This window comes from Otolemur garnettii, unplaced genomic scaffold (genome assembly GCF_000181295.1).
Source record: "Otolemur garnettii isolate 467f Iridium unplaced genomic scaffold, OtoGar3 scaffold00006, whole genome shotgun sequence".
NCBI lineage: Eukaryota > Metazoa > Chordata > Mammalia > Primates > Galagidae > Otolemur > Otolemur garnettii.
In genome coordinates, this window is record NW_003852401.1 from 34,437,489 (window position 1) to 34,461,653 (window position 24,165).

Below are 24,165 nucleotides of genomic sequence, written 5' to 3' on the forward strand. Positions count from 1 at the left end.
AAGCCCAGGACCCCCTAAAAGGGAACCCAGAATTATTGAGCTGGTTTCCTGTTCCCTAGAAATGACACTGAAGCCGCCCCATAAGGGACTAGCAATATAACTAGTAGCTAGTTCAGGAAGGTACAGTGGCCTCCAGGACAAACACTGAGGGCCTGCTTGGGGTGGCCTTGGTAATACCTGGGAGTGGAGTCAGGCCCTAGGGAGGAGAGTTTAAATGCACCTCAAAGCAGCTCTTCTACCAGGAGGCTTGAATTGTTCTAGAGAGGTTTGTGTAGGCTTCTAGCCCTAGAGTGTTCAGTTTCTGGTGAAGTCAGGTGTTTGGGGTTTTTTTTTTTTTGCAGTTTTTGGCCGGGGCTGGGTTTAAACCCACCACCTCCGGCATATGGGACCAGCGCCTTACTCCTTTGAGCCACAGGCGCCGCCCTGAAGTCAGGTGTGTATGCAAGCTCCTCCTCTGTTCTCTCCAAGTGTCTACAGGACTTCTCTGCATGACTAGACTGGGAAGGCAAGTGTCCAGGTCCTCATGGTGGAGGGATGCAGGGGCTACAATGTCACCAATGGAACCAGGCTGTGCAGCACATATGGGGTGGGAGATGCCTAACAGAATCTCAAGGAGATAGCAAGGTAGTAAGGGAAAAGAGAAAGGGGCAGGAGCACTGGGGCTGTACTATTCTGAAATGTTTTGACGAGTCAAGTATCCTCTCCTGATATTACTAATGTCCAAGAAACAATGCCTTGGGTTTCTATTGAGGTTGTACAAATTAGCACATACCCACCTCCTGACCACTGTGTTAAGAGCTGGGCGAAGCTCACTTAAAGTCACAAACAATGTTTTATTATTCCTAAGAGCTTTCTCCATAAAGCAACAAGAGGCAGAACGTGGGACAATAAGAGCAATAGCTGACCTGCCTTCCTGTGAAGTATTGGCTCGGGGTGCCCAGAATTTTTTACCAAGTTAATAATTCTAGAATTTGTGGATTTGGGGTAGGAGCTCCCATTTTCCTGAACAGAATTTTAGAGTCAAACAGCAACATGCTTGTTGAGTTGTTAAAAGTTAATAAAATTGTTAATGAAATTGGAATCCACTGTCTTAAGTGGTCCCTGAACAGTTGTGGAGGAAGGAAATCTTTTAGAGATATTTTATTTATACTTACCATGCATTTCTAAATCAACCACAGAAGGAACATTACCTGATAGCAAGCTAAAAATAAACAGGGAACTGCAGAGTTTGGAGATATTGATCTTATTTTATGAAGCTGAAGAGAGAGGTTAAGTAAGTTATTCAAAGCCACCAGGCAAAAAAAGTGAGTTGAGCTTTGAGTGTTTCCACTGGTCTTTTCACTCTCTGGTATAGCTTGTCCAAGGGACCTGGTGGTGCTGATTGGGGTAGTAAGAGTTCACTGTTCTGGAGAACTTAGTAGTATGCTAGCACCTTCCAAAGCACTGTGCCTGAGTTAACAAATTTAATCCATCTATTTTAAGACACAGCTGTGGCATTACCATGTTACAGATAAGCTGACTGAGGTTCAGAGAGGTTATATAACTTGTCTACCCAGCTAGCCAAGGCAGAGCTGGGATTCACACCTAGGCTATCTGGCTCCAGATACAGGCACTTCACCCGTCTCCTGCCTCTTAAGGGAAGGCTTGACTTTGAGTGGGGAGAGGAGAGCTCACTCAACAGAGAAGCAGATTTAGTCTAAGAGCCGTGAGCAGTCAAGAATTACAGTTCTGAACCTGACTTGGTGAAACTCTCCTGGGAAGAAGGCCCCTCTGACAGAGATTCATACATTTCTGACAGACTTCGACCTCAGCAGCCTGAGAAGGGCATAGCCATGGCTTTGGAATTTTCCACAGCAAAATTCAAGAAAAGCTGGTTTAGCACGGGGATAGGGAGGCTGTCTCCAAAGGGATGCTAATGTTATAAAATAACTTGTGTAGGTTGCAAGGTCATTGTTCTTGGTCCATGGGGTCATTAATTTCAGTTGCCTCATTGCCACCCACATATGCAGTCAAGACATTCTTCAAGCACCCTCAGGGGCGGTAGGAAAAGCACAATTTGGGAGCCAATCCGACCAGAGTTTGAATGATGTTCACAGAGCTAACATTCCGCTGCTTTAATACTTTACTTGGTCAGATGAGGCTGATCCCCGTGTCTACCCAAGGTTATAATTGGAGGTTTAATGAGATAGCATAATTAAAGTACACGATAATTATAACTAACCTTCTGCCATCCATTGTGCTGGTGCTATGGGTCTGTTTTCTCATCGGATCCCCACTACAGCCCATGAGAGAGAGATTATTATCTACATTTTACAGAAGAGGAATGTCCAGGAAACATGTGATTTGGTTAATTCCATACTGCTGGAGATGGAAGGGTGCCAAAAATCAGACCCAGGACACGGGTTTAGATGACTCCAAAGTGTACGCCTTACCCACACAGTGCCCTTGCTATGCCAATGTAAGTAGGCACCTTATGTCACACTTAGGCTTTTGGAAAAGCACAATTGGGTCACTCCCAGGAAAGCACTGGGCGGCCTGACTGATCCAACCCTTCCTCAGTTGCCAAGGGGCTGACACATTGTGGGTGCCACGATCCATACATACACACACCTGTCCCCAGACAAACCAGCAGATGTCTCAGATAGAGGTGTTAATGAGGACCTCACGGGAGACTAAATTGTCGAGTTCTGAAGCCGGGACCAGCTACAGCACAGCTGCAGCCTCGGCCTGGGAACGCAACGCCTCCTCTTTCCAGGGGCTTCTCTTTGCTCCTAATTAGAGGTTTGGCTGAAATGTTTGCGCACAAAAGGCAGGACCTAGGAAAGCCGAAAGGAAGCGTGGGCGAGGAAAGATGAGTCAGCACTTTCTGGGTGCTGATGCAGAGGAAGAGAGAGACAGTGATTTCAGGAAGTTCCTTCCCAGGGCCAGTGGAAGCGCAGGTGAGGAACTTTAAAGAGGTTCAAGGGTGAGTTATAAGGGAGAGAAGCTGACTGGGACTCTGTAGGAAGGAAAAGTGCCTGCTAACGGGTCTCATCCATGTGCCCGAGTTTCCGAACTGAACAGAGTGGCAGGGAACATTTTGACCATATTAAGTTTTAACCACCTGCATGCTTGCCCTCTTTGTTCAGTTCAGGTGTGTGAGGGCCACACTCCTGAAAATTTCACCTGCCATTTTCATCAATTCAAGGACCTGATAGGGCTGTGCTCTTAAGACCTGATAGGGCTGTGCTCACTCAAAGTAGGTTTATAGGTTTATAAGGAAGCTCTGTTCAATGCTCACCCCCTTCCAGTGTGAAGCTCACCCCTTCCTCCTGGGCCTCAGCACTTCCAAGTCAGTCACTTTCTAAGGGCGACCTGCGCCAGGTAGGCGGAGATGCTTTCCAAAGGTAAATGAGTTAGTCTGTCAAATCATGGTAGTTCATTTCTGTCATTATGTGTTAAAACTCAGATATCCCAGGCCAGGCGCAGTGGCTCATGCCTGTAATCCTAGCACTCTGGGAGGCCAAGGTGGGTGGATCGGTGGAGCTGAGGAATTTGAGACCAGCCTGAGCAACAGCAAAAAAAGGAGCCAGGCACTGTGGTGGGCACCTATAGTCCCAGCTACTAGGGAGGCTGAGGCAAGAGGATTGATTGCTTGAGCCCCACAGTTTGAGGTTGCTGTGAGCTATGACACCATGGCACTCTACCAAGGGCGGCATAGTGAAACCCAGTCTCAAAAGTAAACAACAAACAAACAGTAAAACCCTCATATATCCCCTCATTGGGAACTCTGTATCTTTGCCCCCATGAGAGCAGGCCCTCAGCAGTCGCAGATAGAGGGGACATTTGGGGATAAAATAGCAACTCTGATAAGCAAAGAGACTGAGTGCACCAGCAGACCTGTAGACCTTTCTACGGTCACTCAGCAAAGGTAGCCCAGTAAAGAAAGAAAGGGTCCAGAAATTTCACGCATCTAAGATGGGCTATGAGTGGATGTATGGCTACCATACTCTGCTTTCAAAAGCATTTTTGTGATTTTCCTCATCCACAGGTTCAGTGAGAGGTTTTGTAAATTTATTTTGTTTAATTGGACATAATAATCACACTCAGGCCTTTTTCCTCTCGTGTCGGGCCCTGCAACCAGCTGTTCAGTGCCCTTTTTTATGTTAATTGACACCAAAAAATCTTGTGTATTTAAGTTGTACAACACGGCGCTTTGAAATATACATACACTGTGGAATGGTTAGATTGAGCTAATTACCATATACATTACCGCACATATTTTTTTGTGGTGAGAACACTTAGTGTCTAATCTCTTAGGGATTTTCCAGTATACAATACATTATTATTAACGATAGTTACCATGTGGTAGGCTAGAACTCTTGAATTTATTCTTCCTGTCTAACTGAAATTTTGTATTCACTACCATTCTACTCTCTACTTCTGTTAGCTCAAGGGTGTTGTGGTTTTTTTGTAAAATTTTATGGATATGCAATTGTTGTACATTTTTATAGAGTAAATGTGATCTTCAGGCACACTCATACAGTGTAATGATAAAATCAGGGTAATAGGGACATCCAAAAACCTCAAACATTTGCCATTTTGGGGGTGTGTGTTGTAAACATTCCAAATCCACTCCTCTGTTTATTTTGAAAAAATGCAATAAATTATTGGTTTGCAGAGTCTCACTTTATTGCCCTTGATAGAGTGCCGTGGCATCACAGCTCACAGCAGCCTCCAACTCCTGGGATTAGGCTATTCTCTTGTCTCAGCCTCCCGAGTAGCTGGGACTACTGGCGCCCGCCCCAACGCCCAGCTATTTTTGTTTGTTTGTTTGCAGTTTGGCTGGGGCTGGGTTTGAACCCACCACCCTCGGTATATGGGGCCGGCGCCCTGCCCACTGAGCCACAGTCGCCGCCCTTTTATTGTTATTTTTTTCGATTCCACATATAAGTGACGTCATATGGTATCTGTCTTTCTGTGACTTTTTAATTCTTGCATACTCATGCTAGGATTTAGAGTGACTTTTCCCTAACATGGCCGCAATGCAAAAATCTCTTGATTGAGGAAAAGACATTTCAGAACCAATCTGTGTAATTAGATTGTCATATAAATGGAGAGTCAGAGAGCTGTTATCATAATTCAGGTTATGAACTATTTCTAAGAAGCTAGTTCACTTGTTTTGTGACAGAATGGAGCAGTATAGAAAATCCCTGTCCAGAGCCCCAACCCATTCATTTTATTCGTTCAAAAAATGTTTTTGAGGGCAGCACCTGTGGCTCAAAGGAATAGGGCGCCAGCCCCATATGCCAGAGATGGCGGTTCAAACACAGTCCCAGCCAAAAACTGCAAAAATTATATATATATATATATGAATTCCTCTTAGGAGCTTGTAGCCTACCAGGCAGAAAAGCAACTTATAAATTCTCAGTTTATGTGGATCATGGAATTGCCTTTTAATGAATGGTGGCCATTTTATCAAAGAAAACGAATTTGGAGGGTCAAAAAAATTTAAGATATTTTATCACTTTACGGAACAAGCCTGCTCAAAGTTCATTTGTCTTCCCAGTAAGTTCCTTTTCGATACCCTGACCTCACCAAGTAGGTTAGATGATGCACATACTCAATTCTTTCTTTTCATAGATAGCAAAGCTACTGGGAGTGCTCAAAGGGGATATGAATCCATACCAGAAAATACTGAAAAAGTGTGAGCTCAGCCACAGACACACCTGGGTCACAGTACCACTTGCCTCGCCGATGTAATTTTTGCAAGATGTTTTAATCTCCCTGAGCCTCAGTTCCTTGTTTATAAGGGAGGTTGTTGTGTGGATTAAATGTTATATAGAAAAGCACTTGCAATGTGGTAGGTGTCCATGAATAGGAGCTTGTGTGATTGCTGCATCACCACTACATTCAGGTTTGTGAGCCAAGATGTCAATTTGGATATATATATTTTTTAACCACCTGACTGCAGTCAGGGGCCAGACAGCGGTGGAAACTAGAAAGATCAACTTTTAATTCTGCCCTTTGAACAACACATAAGCTGAAGGAAATGAAATATTTACATGTGTGTTAGATCCACAATTTATGATCCACCGTTTTTGAGGTAGTGCCAACCCACGAGCTGCCAGAGTAGCATTCTAGAACATGTACACACACCATGAACGTCAATGTCAAGCCCTAAGAATGAAAAAGCAGTGGGACCAGGAAGGATGAGCTTGTCCATCAAAAAGAGCTTGTGCGGGCCGGAGCTCAGAGGCTGACGCCTGTTATCCTAGACTCTGGGAGGCCAAGATGGTGGATTGATGGAGCTCAAGAGTTTGAGACCAGCCCGAGCAAGAGTGAGACTTCATCTCTACTAAAAATAGTAAAACTAGCCAGGTGTTGTGGCGGGCTGTAGTCCCAGCCTCTTGAGAGGCTGAGGCAAGAGGTTTTCTTGAGCCCAAAAGTTTGAGTTTGCTGTGACCTATGATGAAGCCATAGCAACAGAGTGAGAATCTGTCTCAAACAACAAGAACAAACGAAGCAAAAAGAAGAGCCTGTGTGGAGTGGAGGGGACAAGGGCAAGTTGTCCCTGAGAGGACAGGAGAGAGAAGTAGTGTCCTCCAGACACCTACACCTACATCTGGGCGTAGGGCTCTCTTTCTCACTGCCTAATGTTCATTCTGCCTTCAGTGGATCCTGAGGAAAGGAAGAACCCAGAGCTTTCCAACTGACATCTGTCTCCCTCATCACAAATTCTGTCCACAAGCCTTGATTTCCATTATCACATTAGGTGTCCCAAGCCTCACTTCAGCAGACAGGCTCCCCAGGAGGCTTCATGCTTTTTGCACCCTACCCCAACAGGCAAACAATACTGAAAATTATGGATTGGCTAAAACTGAGTATTGGCCTGCTCGGGAACACACTCAATTGTGTGGACTTCTTTATTAATTGTGGCAAAATACAGGCTGGCCGTAAAGGTCATATGCAATTTTAAATAGCTCACTATTTTAAATTGCACCCAAACTTTATGGCCACCCTATATATACCACATAAAATTTACCGTTCAAACAATCTTCAGTGTGCAATTCTATGGCACTGCGATCATTCTCACACTGCTCTGCACCCATCATCACCATCCACGCTCAGAGCTGTTGCACCCTTCCCCACTGAAACTCTGTACCCTTAAGCGATGACTCCCCATCTCCCCCTCTCCCAGTCCCTGGAAACCACCATTCTTCCTTATCTGGATAAGTGGAATCCTACCATATTTGTCCTGTGGTGACTGGCTTCTTTCCCTTTGCATGGGTCTTCAAGGTTCATCCATGTTGAATGTAGCACTTGTCAGAATTTCCTTCCTTTTTAAGGCTGAATGATTCTGCAGACTTTCAAGGAAAGATGTTGCCGTCTCAACTGATGGCCTCACATTTTGAGCCTGGCTATCAAACTTCACACTTAATGAGGCTTTAAAAATGGACTTAGTTCATTAGCATGTATTTAGTGGAAAGTGTTGCTAAGTGTTTATTGTAGCTGGTGGAAAGAAAGAAATGTATAGATTATTTTTTGCAAAGATTGTCTTCGCATAGTGATATCTTAAGTTAGAAACTGTTTTGGCCTCCCTGCAAAGAGATAGTATTATTTGATTAGCCCTTGTGATGTTAGTTACTCAGTGAAGTCCCACTTGATGATTCCTGGCGTCTGAGTGATAAGGCACATGAATAAGGCAGAAGTCGACAGATACTTTACTACTCCAGGGTTGTTCACTGAAGGAACCAGATCAAACACCAAGCAGCTGAATCTCTTCCAATGTTCCTTCCACCCTCTCTTTCTAATCACCTTGTTAAAAAGTTGTTTTGAACGCATATCACTCTAAGAAAGGGGAAGAGTGGAAGGAGGAGTGGGGGATAATCATCTACCTATTGGCTACAATGTGCGCTGTTCTGGTGATGGGTATAACTAAAGCCTTGATGTCAGCATTACATTATAAAATTCTGTAACAATCCATGTTACAAAAATATTTGTACCACCAAATCTATTGAAAATTTAAAAAGCAAACCCATGTCATAACCTACCTACGTCTCTGTTTATTAATTTGTTTAGTGTACATATTTACTTATTTGAATTCTACAATAAATTAGGCTCTAATTAATAAAGAATGCTGTGGTGGGACATGGTGGCTCACACCTGTAATCCTAGCACTCTGGGAGGTGGAGGCTGGTCAATTGCTTGCGCTAAGGAGTTCCAGACCCCCTGAGCAAGAATGAGACCCAGTCCCCACTAGCTGGGCATTATGGTGGGTGCCAGTAGTCCTAACTACTCGGGAGGCTGAGGGAAGAGTTTGCTGTGAGCTATGATACCACGACACTCTGGCACCCTATCTGGGGCAACACAGTGAGACTCGGCCCCCAAAATAAATAAATACTAAGAGGGGGCGGTGGGGCAGCACAGTGAGACTCTACCCCCAAATAAATAAATAAATAAATACTAAGAGGGGGCGGTGCCTGTGGCTCAAAGGAGGAGGGCACTGGCCCCATATACCAGAGGTGGCAGGTTCAAACCCAGCCCCGGCCAAAAACTGTAAAAAAAAATAAAAATACTAAGAGGTATAAAAGAAAACATTGCTTCATCAGAAGAAAAGAGGTCCTTCTGGCCATGGAAACCTAAAAATTATTATGTTTAAATCATATTTTGCAGCTTTGGATAATGTGACACGTTTTCCTATTTGGGATGACTTCATCAATTTTATTTACAACCTAGACTTCTTGATAACATTCTGCAATATTATCAAGAGATGGAACAAGCAGATCAAGCCACTCATTTGTAAATAAGATTTACAAATATTTCAACTTTTGGGGTATCATTCTTCTCCACGTGACTCTATCTTCTCAATGTACTTTGAACGATTATAGGATTAGAAAGGAACTAAAAGGGAAATAGAAACTTTTTGATCATAGGAGAAAGATAATTTGGACATCAGAATAATGGATAAGGTGCCAGAAAGAAGAGTTTATTGGATGAGGTGGAGAACAGAATACTGGCCCCTGAAGTCTCTGCTAAAAGTGACTTTTTCTAAAGCTTTTGTATATAATGCCTGTCATAAACATTCAGCTTTGTTGCGCAATCAGCAGATGACAAGCATTTGCTGCTCCAGCAACCTCCTGCCCCACCCACCCCCCCAGAAGCAGCCCTGTGTCCTTGGGATCTGGCTTCTTCAGTTCCAAATGTGCAGCGGAAAACTGGTGCCTTGGGGCCGCAGACGGTTGTTTATATAACTAATTAGGCACCTACATAAATATGGGAATGGGGGACCTCCTTCTATTCTCTTCTGTTCTAAAGCCAGAGCTTGCTCTCAAGCGCAAGAGTTGTGCAGACTCGGGAGACATGCACAGTTTAGCTGTCCTGTGCTGACTCTCTTACATAAGCTTCAAGGTCATGAAGCTTTCTCTGTTTTGTTCCCAGATGGTAGGAGGGAAAAACAAGTTTTAAGAGTCATTTATCAGGGAGGGAAAAGGCTTGATTTTAGGGGAGAACTTTTGTAGATCAGGCAATGATGGGAGATGTTTGGAAGATATTGAAGACAGAGAAACTAGATGGAGAAATAGTCTGAGGAAAGAAAATTAATAACATTAAACAGAGAGTTGACAATGGAAAGAAAGACATACCCACATACCTTCTTTAGAGACAGAAAACAAGTGACCGGTCAGGAGAAGATGGAAGGGAATTTTGACATTGAGAAAAAGGAAGCCAAGGGAACTCATGTATCTCATCAGCAATTTAACAGGTAGTGTCTCCCCTGAGAAAGAATAGGGGTAGAACCTGGGCTTTGGAATGGTTGACCCAGCCCAAGTGGGGATACAAAGTAGATATAGAAAGAAGTGAATGAAAAGATGGCCATGTAATGGTCAGGAGCCACTGGGGGTGATACAGACTCACAGTAGGGCATAAGGAGGTGTGTTTGGAAGGCATATTTGAAATATTGGAGGCTGGGTGCCATGGCTCACATCTGTAATCCCAGAACTTTGAGAGACTGAGGTGGGAGGAATGCTTGAGCCCAGGAGTTTGAGGCCAGACTGGGCAACATAGTGAGACCCTAAAAAAAACATAAAGAAAAAAAAACCTAGATATATCAATGTGCATCTGTGATCCTAGCTACTCTAGAGGTTTCACTGAACTATAGTGATGCCACTATACTCCAACTTGGGTGAAAGAGCAGGACCTCATCTCAGAAAAAAATCTTAGAAATGGGGTAATCCCTGGTGTTTGGTGTATCTAAGGTAGCACTTTGAGGGTGCCAATAGAGGCCATTACAGTGGAGTAGGTCAAGGTATTGAAATGCAAAGCCAAGGTATTAATGCCACCTACTGGCATATAGAAGCCAATGAGAATGCAAGCAAGAGATACAGGGGAGAATTTAAAAGTTTCACACTTACATCCTGATAGCCCTTACCTAACCTAGCGATGCACCATCATCTGTAATTAAAAAGAATTTGGATGTGACTATGGTATAACTCTCAGAACCATCTAAATAGCATTTGGTTTAGCAGAGCAAGATTTTTTTAATTTAAAATATTTTATCCTTTGTATGTCTCTGAATCTCTCCTACTACCTGGCATGTATGTAGATTTTTTTAAATCCATGTAATGAATGAGTGGATATACCATGCTCTCCATGAGCCCACATTTCTCTAGAATATACTTTCCTTGGGTTTTGAAGCTTTTATGACTCTCCTCTGTGCTTTTTCCATTCAGTGTATATTTTTTGAAAGATATATAGGTTTCATCCAACTCTGTAAATACAAATTGTTCGCATTGGCCTCTGCAAGCAAGATCTACTTCTTCCTACCACATTTGCCCTGGATCCTCTGCTCTTAATTTTGCTGGTGCCTGGACTGATAATCACACTTCCTAGTTGGTTGTGCCTCCTACAACAAAAGTAGAAGCACTTACAGCAAGGTTAATAAGCAAGGGGTGGAGTGGGGAGCCTGAATAAGTTAAAAGGCTGCATTAATATGATGCCTCCTAAAAGCAAGATAATCTCAACTTGAAATCACCACCCCATCTTTCTTTAGGGCTGCATAATATTCCATGGTGTACATATACCACAATTTAAGAAAATGACATGAAGGCTACGTTAACCAGTTTGATGAGAGTATTTCAAATTGTATATGTAAACACCACACTGTACCCCATGATTGCATTAATGTACACAGCTATGATTTAATAAAAAAAGAAAAGAAAGAAATCACCACCCCTGCTAGACAGAATGATACTTACCAAGAATACCACCCATCTATTCTACACCTTCATCTGAGTTCACGAATGATGATCCCCACAGGGGCAGAGGCAGCCAATGTCACAGCGAGACGAACATGTCCTGGATTTCAGCCTCCACATGACGACATAGGCAGGCAGGAGTCTTGTGCAGTGAACTACTTGCTTATCTGCATTCTTTGTTCCTGCTTGTTGGGCCCTCGTTAGGCCCAGCTCTCCTGGGATGTCCCCAACTCATTCCTGAGTTACAAACCGTACTAAAAGATTCCCAGTCCAGGGTGTACCTTAGTAACCTGAGAAGACTAGAAGACAGATTGTCGGGTGTGTGAATATGCTGTTCTTAGACGCTGGCACCACTTTCCCTTTCAGCTAACAAAACAAACAGAACAACATTACACGAAAGGCTTAGTCTGCTATGTGAGAGCAAACTCTGATAGTCTCATCATGTTCATCTTTGTGGTTTAGTGCTAGCAAGTGGGACACGCATGAGTATATATGTAAGGTCTACACACATATAAACTATGTCAATTCAGTAAAGCAATGGGGAAAAGGCCAGAGGATGGGTTTCCTTCCATCCCTGACCAGTCGGATCAAAGTTTCCATAGCTCTGTTCAATGCAACTACAATAAATCAGACAGTAAATCCTAGAGTTCCACTGAGACAACTTGATTAAACTCTGGGCAGGTCCTGCTGCATCACCGCACCATCTGGATCTCAGATTCATGATGTTCAGACACACTCAGGAGGCTGTTGAGGTTGGGGAGGTGGGTCCAGGGAAGGTTGTGACTTTGCCAAAATCTGAAAGTATTGTTTCTGAGCATGATCAGGTTTCAAACTAGAAAAAGTGGCTCTTTGGATCTGACTGAAGACGTCTGTGGGCTTTTAAAAAGATAATGGCAGGGAGGATGAATGTGGTGTAGGTAGGAGGCTGGGGGTCAATGAACGGGAGCCCATCCTTGGATTATCACCTTCTGGGAGGCTGGCCTCTCTCTCCCCTCTTTGCCATATAAGTCATTTCTTAAAATGTTCACAAGAAATTTGTGAGTCTGGATGCACTTCTGTGGCAAGGCCTCATTTGTGTTTTTCCTCGGGAAAGATAAACTTTCCAGTTAAAGGAGAATTCTCTGGCTGTCTCTCCAATGTTACTCTTTCAGGGTGACACGTAGCTCACATCTGCCACATGTCAGCCAAGACTCAACTCCCATTCCTGACCAGTAACCGCAATCCCCCACCCCCGACCCTGTGGGGTGGTAAGACAAGATCTGGGTTTGAACCAAGTCTATAACTGGGGTCTCCGTGGGCCAGCAGGCCTCGGCTTTTAATGGGAAAGTCAGTAGGAGCTCAGGAAAGGGGTGCAGCAGGAAGCCCCCCTTGGCTCTTCTACTTAGAAAATGTGTAACACATGTTGACTAGATTCAGAATTATGTCATTGCCTCATAACTTTTTGAGGTTCCAACTTCTGGGGCCCCTGAGAGAGGAGGGGCAATTGTTAGGATAAGGTCGAGATTTAGGACTGGCAGCCGAAGCCATTTAGGGCCTCTGCTCCCCATGCTGTCCGCATTGCCTTCAAGCGGCTGCAGAGAGCTCTGGCTGCTCTCAGACTGACAGCACAGGCAGCCTCACCATGTAGAAATGAAGTAAACAACTAGATTTTGTTCCGCAGGAGAATTCACTGACCAGCACGGCCATTGCCAGGCCTGTGACACCTCGTGTGCCCGTTGCCGGGGGCCAACCCAGGAAGACTGCACAGGCTGCCCCATGGCAAGGTGAGTGGCCACTCAGTGCCCCCTAGTGGGGAGAGGGAGAGGGAAGGAGGAGGTGCTCACCACCCCGAGGGGCTACAGAAAAAAAGCACCACACTCCAATCTGTGGTACAGGTATTTTCCTTGGTCTGACCACAGACCACACCTCTGTCTCATCCTCTCTCCAGGATGCGTAGGACCGACTGCAAGGACCAGTTCCCTGGACACTGAAAAGATTTACTTATCAGTTAATATGATGCTACTTTATGGGAATCTCATCCCTTCTTCACATCCATCCCTCAGTCAGCACTTCCTTCTGCTGGTTAAATACATGCTCATTTCCAGAGTCATTTGTAGAGTGTAGATGGCATTGCTGACATCTTCCCAGGAGAATTAGCCTTTCCTTTTTCTATCCCCCGTGCTCTATATAAACTTCTGTGAGAGTCCTGTGAAGACATTCATTTACAAATCCATTTCTTCCTTAGACTGTAAGCCCCCGAGATACTCGTCTTCATATCTCTACTACCAGCCACAGTGCTAAGATATCAGCAGGTGCACAATCAATGTTTGGTAACCTGGTGAATGAAGGAATACCAAGTATGTGTGTAGGATGAGCATCTCTGAGAATTTCTGATGAAAGAAGGTAGAGGTTGGTTGTATTTTTAGTCAACGCTCCTCTGATCCTAGCACTTAGGATCAGTTGGCTGAGTGTTTGAATGAATGGCCCCATCACTGCCCTGATAAATGTGCGGGAAGCAGGGTCTCTCCTCTGACCACGACCAAGAGGCCGCCCAGCAGCACGCGCTTCACATCTCTAGTCTGGACATTCCCTTTGCTTTGCATGATGGTCATTTTATCCTAATTCTTCCTTAGGACTGTAATACCCTTGCAAGCAGGGGCTGTGGGTTATCTGTCCCTTTATTCGCCAGTGACCAACACATAATAATTTAGTAAATGTGTTTTGTAGAACTTGGTAAGGTGTGCAATCAGTTTTGTAGGTTTGGCTCTCAGAAGGAGGAAGGAAGAAAGGAAAGAAGGGAAAAAAAGAAAAGAAAGAAGGAGGAAGGAGAGAAGAAGACACAAAAGAATCATCTTAAGAATTTTTAATGCTAACTGTGAGAACCCTTTTCCAAGGTCTCTTTAAGAAATCCATCCCTCTAAATATTGAATTTGTTTGTAAACAGCTTCAGGGAACACTATAAGATACAGATGACATTCCCAAAATGAGGTCCTGTTTCTCCTCTAACTTCCCACCACACCGACGGTTAATTCTCATTGCGTGTTTGAACATCTTGAATAAGGGGGACAATTTAGCCTTTGGCAGCTACCATGATTCCTCTCTATTTCTATAAACCCTTGAGTTTAGCGCCTTCAAGACAATTGACAAAGCTCCCTTTGCTGTGTGTTTTCCATGTAAAGCCCTGCAATGCTAGGGTCCTTGTTGACCAAGCTGGTTTCCCACCCCAGCCCTGAAGCGCTTAAAATGATTTCTGTTCTGACTCATCATGTTTTATTTGATCTGTTTCAATAAATTTCAAGGAAAAAAACTTTTTTTTAAACCAGATTTCATCCTATCAGAACATTAAATCACCAAGAAAATATATTAAGTGCCCTGTGGTGGTTTTAATTAGCCCAAGCCAACAGTTAGCATAGAAGACCGGCTAACTCTGACTTGCCGTTCCTTCCACTGCAGTTCATTTCTCTCTCTGTCACACACACAACTCCTAGGACCTCCTGGAATATTCAGTGCCAACATTAAGATCATCTCAGCCCCGCTCTTTGGAGCTGAACCATCTCTCTGTCGGCTGTGTTGGAGCCGGAAGGCTTCACTACCTGGGAAAAGGTCAAGAGCAGGCATGAGTAGGGAGAGAAGCTCTTCCCCTGTAGAAATGAGCTTTCCTGGGTGTCTCAGGAATCCATGAGTTAGATGACTGGTGGTCCTTGAGTTGGCTTTAAAGAAAAGAATCATCAGCCTCCTTTTCGGCTTTCATGGAGCAAATTCTCTATTCTCCTCCATCAGGGAGAAGTGTTGGTGTCTGTTGAAAACTATGGCCATTTAAAATGGGGCTTTTCTTCAAGTTTCTTAGCAATTTTTCTTGAGGAGGATGGAGAGTATAGGCAAGTGATGTACTTCAGAGCCTTCGTTTAAGTTATCTTCCGTACTGTTCTATCTTTCAAAAGAATCATGCACTTATAAAAATTGGGTATGTCGCCTAAGCTATCCTTAGGAGGACCAGGTGGTTTAAAGCACAATTATGTGCTTGAAACTTTCTTAAAATCAAATCAGAAAGGCAGCTGTTTTCCTACATAAACACAGAAGTGTTATACTGTCTACTTCCTCCTCTGTTTCTGGATGATTTTAGATGGTTCCCGTTGAGAGAATTAGATCACCTCTCCCAAGAAATGATTTCCCCCCAACTCAATCTGTCATCTCTTCCTAAGGACAAGATGACGATGTACTTTACATCCCTTTCTCACCTGGATTTAGCGAGAAAATGAACCCTAGAATAAACTTGCCACATTCTCTTTTTTGCAGAACATTGAGTAATCTTGATTAAATTCTTCAGACATTCTTATGGGAGTTTTTCTTATAGGAATTTTTAAAATATATATGTATAGCGCCACATCCAAATTATTTTCTTAAAAATCTAGCTCTGAAACCAGAGCCTCGGTGGGCCCAGGAAATTCCCCGCTGGCACTAGTGCCATCAGCTAAAGTTCTGGGCGGGGAGAACAGGCATCTCCTTCTGTGTCATAGTGCAGGGGGCCTGTGGCCTGTTGCGACGTGGACAGCCAGATGTGCGTGAGTGTTGTTTAGATCTGGACTCCACACTCTGCAGTGGGCCAAAAGGATCGTTCATGCCAGTGGTGACCAGAACTGGCCAGGCTGGGTATACTACACTTAGGTGGCCTTCTGTCACGTGTTGTTGGTTTGAATCCCATTCTGTTTCCAAACTATACAAACAACACAGACTTTCAGGGTGTGGGAATGACAGAGATGGATGGCTACAAGTGCCATACTATTCAGGACGCCTTCCCCTGGCCCCAGTTTCCTCCAGTCCTGGGATTGAAATGGCCCACCCTCCATTGAAGAGTTGACTCTAGCTCTGCAAAAGTGGAGTTTAAACAAACCGAGGAACAAGTAGCTGGAGGCCTACACCCAGCCTGCCTTTTGTATGGTGTCTGGCCTGAGTGGAGAGAGGAGCTAGAGAGAGAAGGAAGTCCTCCCCTTTCCTTGCAGGCCCACTCAGCTCTCCTGGGCCCACTCAGCTCTCCTGGGCAGCATTATGCCCATAAGAGCTTATGCCAGATACTCAGTTAAACTGCACATCTGGTGTAGTAACTCCTGTTCTAAGGGAGCTCACCTATACTACTTAGGAATCATTTAGCGAATTCCAAAGTAATCCAGACTGTCACTAAGCAGCGAGGCTCAGAGAGTGCTCTTCAAACCAGCAACGTTGGCATCATCTGGGAATTTGTCAGAAATGCAAATTTTCAGCATCTACTAAATTAGAAACTCTGGAGGGTGGAGCCCTCATCATCTGTTCACATTACCTATCTGACTCCTGAATTGTTTTTGTTTGTTTGTTTGTTTTGAGACAGAGTCTCACTATGTCACTCTCGGTAGAGTGCTGTAGCGTCACAGCTCACAACAACCTCCAAACTCTTGGGCCTAAGCAATTCTCTTGCCTTAGCCTGAGTGGAGAGAGGAGGTAGAGAGAGAAGGAAATCCCAAGTAGCTGGGACTACAGGTACCCACTACAATGCCCAGCCATTTTTTGGTTGTATTTGTCATGATGTTTGGCAGACCTGAGCTGGATTTGAACCAGACAGCTCTGGTGTATGTGGCTGGTGCCCTAACCACAGAGATACAGGCGCTGAGCCCTGAATTTGTTTTCGTTTTTGTTTTGAGACTGAGTCTCACTTTCTTTCCCCTGTAGAGTACTGTGTCATCCTAGCTCACAGCAACCTCAAGCTCTTGGGCTCAAGTGATCCTCTTGCCTCAGCTTCCTAAGTAGCTGGGATTATAGGTGCCCCCCACAATGTCTGGCTATTTTTTGGAGATGGGGGGTCTCACTCTTGCTCACACTAGTCCTGAACTCCTGATCTTAGGCAATCTACCTGCCTTGGCCTCCCAGAGTGTGGATTACAGGCATGAGTCACCACGCCCAACCCTAGAGCTTCTTCCTTCTACATTTGAGTCTAATTATGATATCTTGTTCACCTAGAATTTTTGAGTCAGTGGATAAATAGAAATAAAGAGTGGCCAGACATCGGGGCTCACAGATTACCATAACAGGCTCCTGCCACAATTCCTAGCTGTTTTTTAGAGATGGGGCTCTCATTCTTGCTCATGCTGGTCTTGAACTCATGAACTCAAGCAATTTACCAGCCTTGGCCTCCCGGAGTGTTAGTATTACAGGCATGAGCCACCACACCCGACCTCTGACTCCTAAATTTGTTTTTGTTGTTGTTTTTTGTTTCTTATCCAGACAGAGACTTACTCTGTTGCTTTAGGTTAGAGTACTGTGGTGTCAGCCTAGCTCACAGCAACCTCAAAACTCCTGGGTTCAAGTGATCTACCTACCTCAGTCTCTGAAGTAGCTAAGACTACAGGTGCCACCACAACTGGCTATTTTTTATATATTGAATAGAAATAGGGTCTCACTTTGCTCAGGCTGGTTTTGAACTTCTCATCTTAAGTGATCCTCTTGCCTTGGCCTTCTAGAGTACATATACCTACTACAGCATGAGCTACCCAGCCCGGACTCCTGCATCTGCTAAACATTTTGTATTTTTCTGAGCAGAAATCATGGAAACAACTTAATCACATCTGCTCTTGGGATTACTTTGCAAAGAACAAAATGAAGCAAAACTATAAAATATTAACCATGACATTGTGATAGGTATTGTGGAGTATATATATATATATATATATATATCACCAATGCCCTTGTACATGTTCACAAGTATAGTCAGAAAACAGAGACTGCAGTACCCCATAAATCAGGAAATGCTTGCCAAAAAAATGGCCCTCAAAATCAGAGTTCATTGATTACTTGCAATGTGCATAGGCCAAGTTTATAAGTAGCACCTAAGCTACAGAATAGTGCTTTGTCTACCCTTCAAGAGCCCTTGGAGTTCCCATTTCCCTTGCAAAGTACGAGCATACTGCTAGATAAAGGAAAAATATTTTTTCCAAAGTTTCTGGAATCAGAGGCCCATTTCATGTATGCAGAGGTTACAGACCCCCATCTGAGTGTTGGCTAGATTTTGCTGGGGTCTACAATTTGGGTTCAATCCCTGTGGGCACAAATTAACTTGTTTGGAACCAGAATCTGGACTGCTTTCCCATCCTATTTCTGGCATGCCTGGTGTTGAATCCAAATCTTGGGCCAAGGATTGGTACAGGACTAATAGTTCACACGTTCTAAGGTGATCAGACCCGGGCATCCCCTTTGTCTTTGGAACAGTGAAGTCAAATCTGTGGGGTGAAACACAAATATCACATGTTCAGATACTTAGGACCATTTGAGAAAGTCTTTGATCAATTCTAACACTCTGCTTTTCCTCTAGGATTTTTGACGATGGCCGCTGTGTTTTGAACTGTCCTTTCTGGAAATATGAATTTCAGAACCAGTGCCATCCATGCCACCACACCTGCCAGAGCTGCCAAGGAAGTGGGCCTGCCAACTGCACCTCCTGTGGCTCAGGTGAGGCCTGCTGCTCCTCGTGCATCCTGACCGCAAACCTTTTCTTCTCCTGCTGGGCACTCTTGCCTCACTGGCCTTGTCTCTGGGGTTGAAGGTTGAGATTAGACAGCTGTTCATTAGAGAGAACGCACAACCTTGAAGTTCCTGCTTCTTGTCAGGACACGAAAACCTTGCTCATTATAGACCCAGACTCACTGCCCTTAAAAAGATGAGAGAGAAGTGAAGTGAGATCTTCCCAGGGAAGGAGGAAGAAAGGTGTAGAAACATGAGTCGGACAGAGATAGACAGGGAAGCCAAGAGCTGTTGAGATAAAGTGAAAAGCGAGGGAATTAAGAAAGACACCTAACATCTCCGAGAGAGGTATCATATTAGAGGCTGTGTCAGGGTCTTCTTGGAGCTGAGCTTTGCCATGTAGGCTTGTCAGAGCCTGCAGGAACAAGATCATCACTTCAAATGATTACAAAGGAGAACTTTTGTGTCCAGCTTTTCCTCCTCTGCAAGTTTTCTTCTGTCACTGGATTGTATTCTGTGGTCCCAAAGGTCCTCCTCAGCCTGACCTGTGATTCTTCTCCAGCCTCAGTGTATATGCCTGTCCCCCACTTGGAACTCATGGGATAGATTCATGCTTGGCCTACATAATTCTTTTTATTTGAACCAAATCTCAAAATTGGGAAATTTCAAATAAAAACTTGTATTTCTTATTTCTCTTAAAAACTTAGAATATTTGATCTAGAAGCAGATTTTCGCTCCTTCTCAAATCTCTGGTTTGGCCCACCTGCCTCTACTCCAGTCTTCACCATGTCCATCAGGGTTACCCGAAGTCCTACAAAGTGTCCACCTCTGCCCCACGGGCTTCAGCAGCCGCTCATACAGCAGTGGACCCAGTGCCCGCATCAGCTCCTCATGCTTCCCTTGGGTGGGCGGCGGCAGCTTCCAGCGTGGCCTGGGCACCAGCCTGGGTCTGGGTGGAGGATACGCTGGGGCTGGAGGTATGGGGGGCATCACAGCCATCACAGTGAACCAGAGCCTGCTGAGCCCGCTCAACCTGGAGGTGGACCCCAACATTCAGGCCGTGCACACCCAGGAGAAGGAGATCAAGACCCTCAACAAGTTTGCCTCCTTCATCGACAAGGTGCGCTTCCTGGGGCAGCAGAACAAGATGCTGGAGACCACATGGAACCTCCTGCAGCAGCAGCAGACGGCTCGCAGCAACATGGATAGCATGTTTGAATGCTGCATCAATAACCTTCAGGGACAGCTGGACACACTGGGCCAGGAGAAACTGAAGTTAGAGGCAGAGCTTGGCAGCATGCAGGGGCTGGTGGAGGACTCCAAGAATAAGTATGAGGAGGAGATCAACAAGCGCGCGGAGATGGAGAATGACCTCATCAAGAAGGATGTGGATGAAGCGTACATGAACAAGGTGGAGCTGGAGTCCCACCTGGAGGGGCTGACTGACGAAATCACTTCCTCAGGCTGCTGTATGAAGATGAGATCCGTGAGCTGCAGTCCCAGATCTGCGATTGGATTTGGACCTCCATGTGGTAGATCGCACGACAAGTGAACACTAGAGTCTGCTTGTTCTGGGTAACACAGATCGGCTGCTCTTTTGAGGCAGCAACACGCTGGAAATCTGATTCAGAGAAGATGGCTATCTGGAGCACACTCTCCATAAAAACTCTAGGAGAGCGGAAGTAGTCTAGGTGCACCTGTATTAACCCCATTATTGATTGTAAGTGAAGGAACCCTCAGGAAGGCATCTGAAGGAGTCAAAGAGGGGTGCTTGGTCTAGGGCTCCAGTAAGGCTGCCCCGATGGGAATGGGCTGAACGTAGGTGGTTGATACAAGGGTATGATTTTGATAACTCAAAATCATTTTAAAAGATTGCACTTTCGTAAAATGTGTGTATCATTAAGCATCTGTTTATTATCATGGGATCTCCATAGCCCCCGAGTCCGAGAGCTTTTGCGGATACCAAAAGGAGCCCTGGGGAAAGTAAAAGACATTTTGAATTGTAGTCATTCACTGAGCACGGCCTGTGGTTTTGCAGGGTTATCCCAGATAGTAGTTGCTGTTCACTCAAATATATAAAAAATTAGAAAATCATTCCCTGCAAGGAAAAGTCTTCAACTACAAAGATATAGATATCGCACTTTTCATTATATCCATTCTTATATTCCTGATTCCCCAAGAGCACAAGCACTCACTCATATCTTTTTTCAATAAAATGGTTTATAATTTACTCGCTTCAAGGCTAAGATTGCACATTTTCTCTCTTTTGGTTGCCCCTCTCACTGTTCAGACAAGCGTGGCCGAGAATACTTCCTGTACCAGGGAGAGTGTCGAGAGAGCTGCCCAGCAGGCCACTACCTTGCCCAGGGGAACAGCTGCCTGCCCTGCCCGGACAACTGTGAGCTTTGCCACAGCCCACATGTCTGCGTGAGATGCAGGGGTGGCTACTTCGTGGTGCCCGCCAACCACACCTGCCAGAAGTTAGAGTGTGGACAAGGTACTGCTGCTCTGGGGCCCCTGCCCAGCCCCCGCAGGTGGGAGGAGGGGTTGTATCCTGCATGTTCTGGAGAATGGAATTGCCTTCTGGCTTTAGTGTCAGTGCTTGAGATGACTTTGCGTGACTCTGTATGTCAAGTGGGGACGGTAGTACCTACCCCCCTCTCTTTCCCCACACATCCTTTTTCGAGTTTTCCCCAGACCCAATCCAAGGTCACAGGAGTGCAGTTAGACATCAGATGGACATCATTTTGAATGAGGGAAGGGGAGATTGTGGGAAAAATTAGATTAGAAACCTAAAGTTCTGACCAACACTTGTCTTCTTCCCAATTACTAGATATAGGACACCCTGGGTAAAACCTATCTCATCTGCCCCACCTTAGTGTCTTCATTTGTGAAAGGAGAACATAGTTCCAAACTAGAGTTGTTGTGAGAAGCAAATAAGAATCAGCCTGCCCAAAACTACTTGAAAATACTGAAGTCTCTGTGACTCATATGTGTTACTGTTATCGCCCAGTTTCTTTTCGCATATTGGAAGAAGGAGCTTTAAAAACAATACATAATTGTGGCTCTCTTCTGTGTAAGAATTGCCACAGACTGTCTCTCTGCTCCATAATATCAGAATTATGCCTTGCCTGGTGCAGAAAAGAGCTCCAGGACTTGTTTATAATTATTACAACACATGCCTGTAGCTCAGGGGTTAGGGTGCCAGCCCTGTGCCCTGGGACTGGTAGGTTCAAACCCGGCTGGGGCCTGCTGAACAGAAAAAGAAAAAAAGAAAGAAATATATCATTCATTTCTGTCTCTCCTTGATATTTAGCAATGTGAAAAAAGACTTAAAACTTAAAAAAAGAAGTTTAGTAGGACAGATAAAAAGAGAGAGAGGACCTGTCCATGTACACACTCAATCCCATTTTCCCAGAAGCAGAACAGATTTCCTTAATAAACAAAATCTACCACCTTGACTTCATAACTTAATAGAGTTCAACGTGGCTCTGTTTGTCCCCAAGTCGGCTGATACAATCTATTAAATTAATAGAAAGAGATAAAAAAAAAAAAAGTAGAAGCCACACGTATGCTCAAGGATGGTTTTAGGCTTCAGAATTGCTCTGAGATTTACTTTAAAATAAGCTACACACCAACACATTTTTACAGCAATTAATGTGTCTCTACTCACTAGAGTAGAAATGATTTCTGGTTTTCACTCCTCACACTGTGTAGGTGAAGTCCAAGACCCCGACTATGAAGAATGTGTGCCTTGTGAAGAGGGGTGTCTGGGGTGCAGCTCAGGTATGTCCTCTTCCTTGGTTACTTAAAGAGTTCAAGGAGCTGTGTCCTTCCCCACACTTCCTCATCAGAAAGTGTTACTGTTCGGCAGGGACTCGTTTCATTGCTGTCAGAATCAGTGTCTCCATCAAATCCATTACGTAGGCTCGCTCCGATACAAAGAGGGTCATGGTGACAAGGCGCTTGCTTTTGAGGCAACAGAAAGGTTTCTTGTCTTTCTTCAGCTCAAGTTTAGGAAAGGAGATGGTGACACCCTTCCCTTTGGTTGTTATCTAGTTGGCAGGGGATATCTAACAATGACCACGTTTCAAGGGACCAGGGGACTCAGCTTCTCCTTAGCTTTTCAAGGTGACAAATTTTGAACACGAACAATGAATAAACTCAAGTCAGAAATGCCTGATTAAACACAAAAGCTGGTGGGTACAGAGATCAAGGATTTTCCTTTATATAGTGACTCTGTTGCTTGGAGCCTAAGACAGTCCTTAGAGAGTAAAGCAGAGCGGGGACAGTGGAGTTTGAATCCCCATCATGCTGGGCAGTGCTGTGACTCAAAGGGTAGGGTGCCAGTCCCATATGCTGGAGGTGGTGGGTTCAAACCCAGCTCCAGCCAAAAACTGCAAAAAAAAAAAAAAAATCCCCATCATGCAATGAAAGCCTTTGAGTCCTCTATATCATTCAGTTTTTTTTTTTCTTTTGAGACAGAGTCTCACTTGTCACCCTCAGTAGAGTACCATGGCCTGTGGCATCACAGCTCAAAGCAACCTGAAACTCTTGGGCTTAATCAATTTTCTTGCCTCAGCCTTCCAAGTAGCTGGGACTACAGGTGCCCGCCACAATGCCCAGCTTTTTTTTTTTTTTTTTTTTTTTTTTGGTTGCAGTTGTCATTGTTTAGCTGGCCCCGGCCAGGCTTGCACCCACCAGCCTTGGTATATGTGAGTGGTGTCATGACCACTACACAACAGGCGCCAAGCCCTCAATACCATTCTTTAATGCAGATCAGTGCCCCTCTTTATCCCCCTCTCACGTGCCTAGTTCTTGAGTGGAGCAGGTGATGGGGACAGTTTGTAACACACAGCACCATCAGATTGGCTATAAAATGAAAAACAGGGAGGTCGCCGAATCCTGGGATCGTATCTTAACATAAGTTTAGGTAAGATATAGAAAATAATTAGCATGTAGAATCTTCACAAGGAAACTAAGTAAAGGTTCATGGAATAATTGCTGTTTGTGGAGCTTCTATGAACGCTGTGATTGACTAGTGCTTCTAAGACTTCAGGGTGCATATGAGGATCAGATCATATGAGGACTTTGTGATAATGCAGATTCTGACCCACCAGTTGCTGTTGGGCTGGAGAACTGGCCTTTCTATGAGCTGCCTGATACTGGTGTTCTGTAGATCATGCCCAGAGTTGTGAGAGGTTATATTGTGCCAGAATAAAGTAGACTTTTATTGGCTTTACTTATTGGATTTTATTAATTCTTTTTTATTCATACATAAGAGTTGTACATATTGGCTCGGCGCCTGTGGCTCAAGTGGCTAAGGCGCCAGCCACATACACCTAAGGTGGCGGGTTCAAATCCCCACCCCCGGCCCGCCAAACAACAATGATGGCTGCAACCAAAAAATGGCTGGTGCTGTTGTGGGCACCTGTAGTCCCAGCTACTTGGGAGGATGAGGCAAGAA

General features: G+C 44.6%; 1 protein-coding gene across 1 annotated transcript in view; it reads left to right on the top strand.

The window, feature by feature from the left end:
- The window catches only part of PCSK5 (proprotein convertase subtilisin/kexin type 5), a 430,298-nt gene that overhangs the window by 314,975 nt on the left and 91,158 nt on the right, over nucleotides 1-24,165 (top strand). Inside the window, exons 21-24 of the mRNA XM_012813041.1 lie at nucleotides 12,895-12,997; nucleotides 18,550-18,686; nucleotides 20,989-21,195; nucleotides 22,416-22,484. Of these exons, the coding sequence (XP_012668495.1) occupies nucleotides 12,895-12,997; nucleotides 18,550-18,686; nucleotides 20,989-21,195; nucleotides 22,416-22,484 (516 nt within the window). The remainder of the gene's footprint in view (nucleotides 1-12,894; nucleotides 12,998-18,549; nucleotides 18,687-20,988; nucleotides 21,196-22,415; nucleotides 22,485-24,165) is intronic.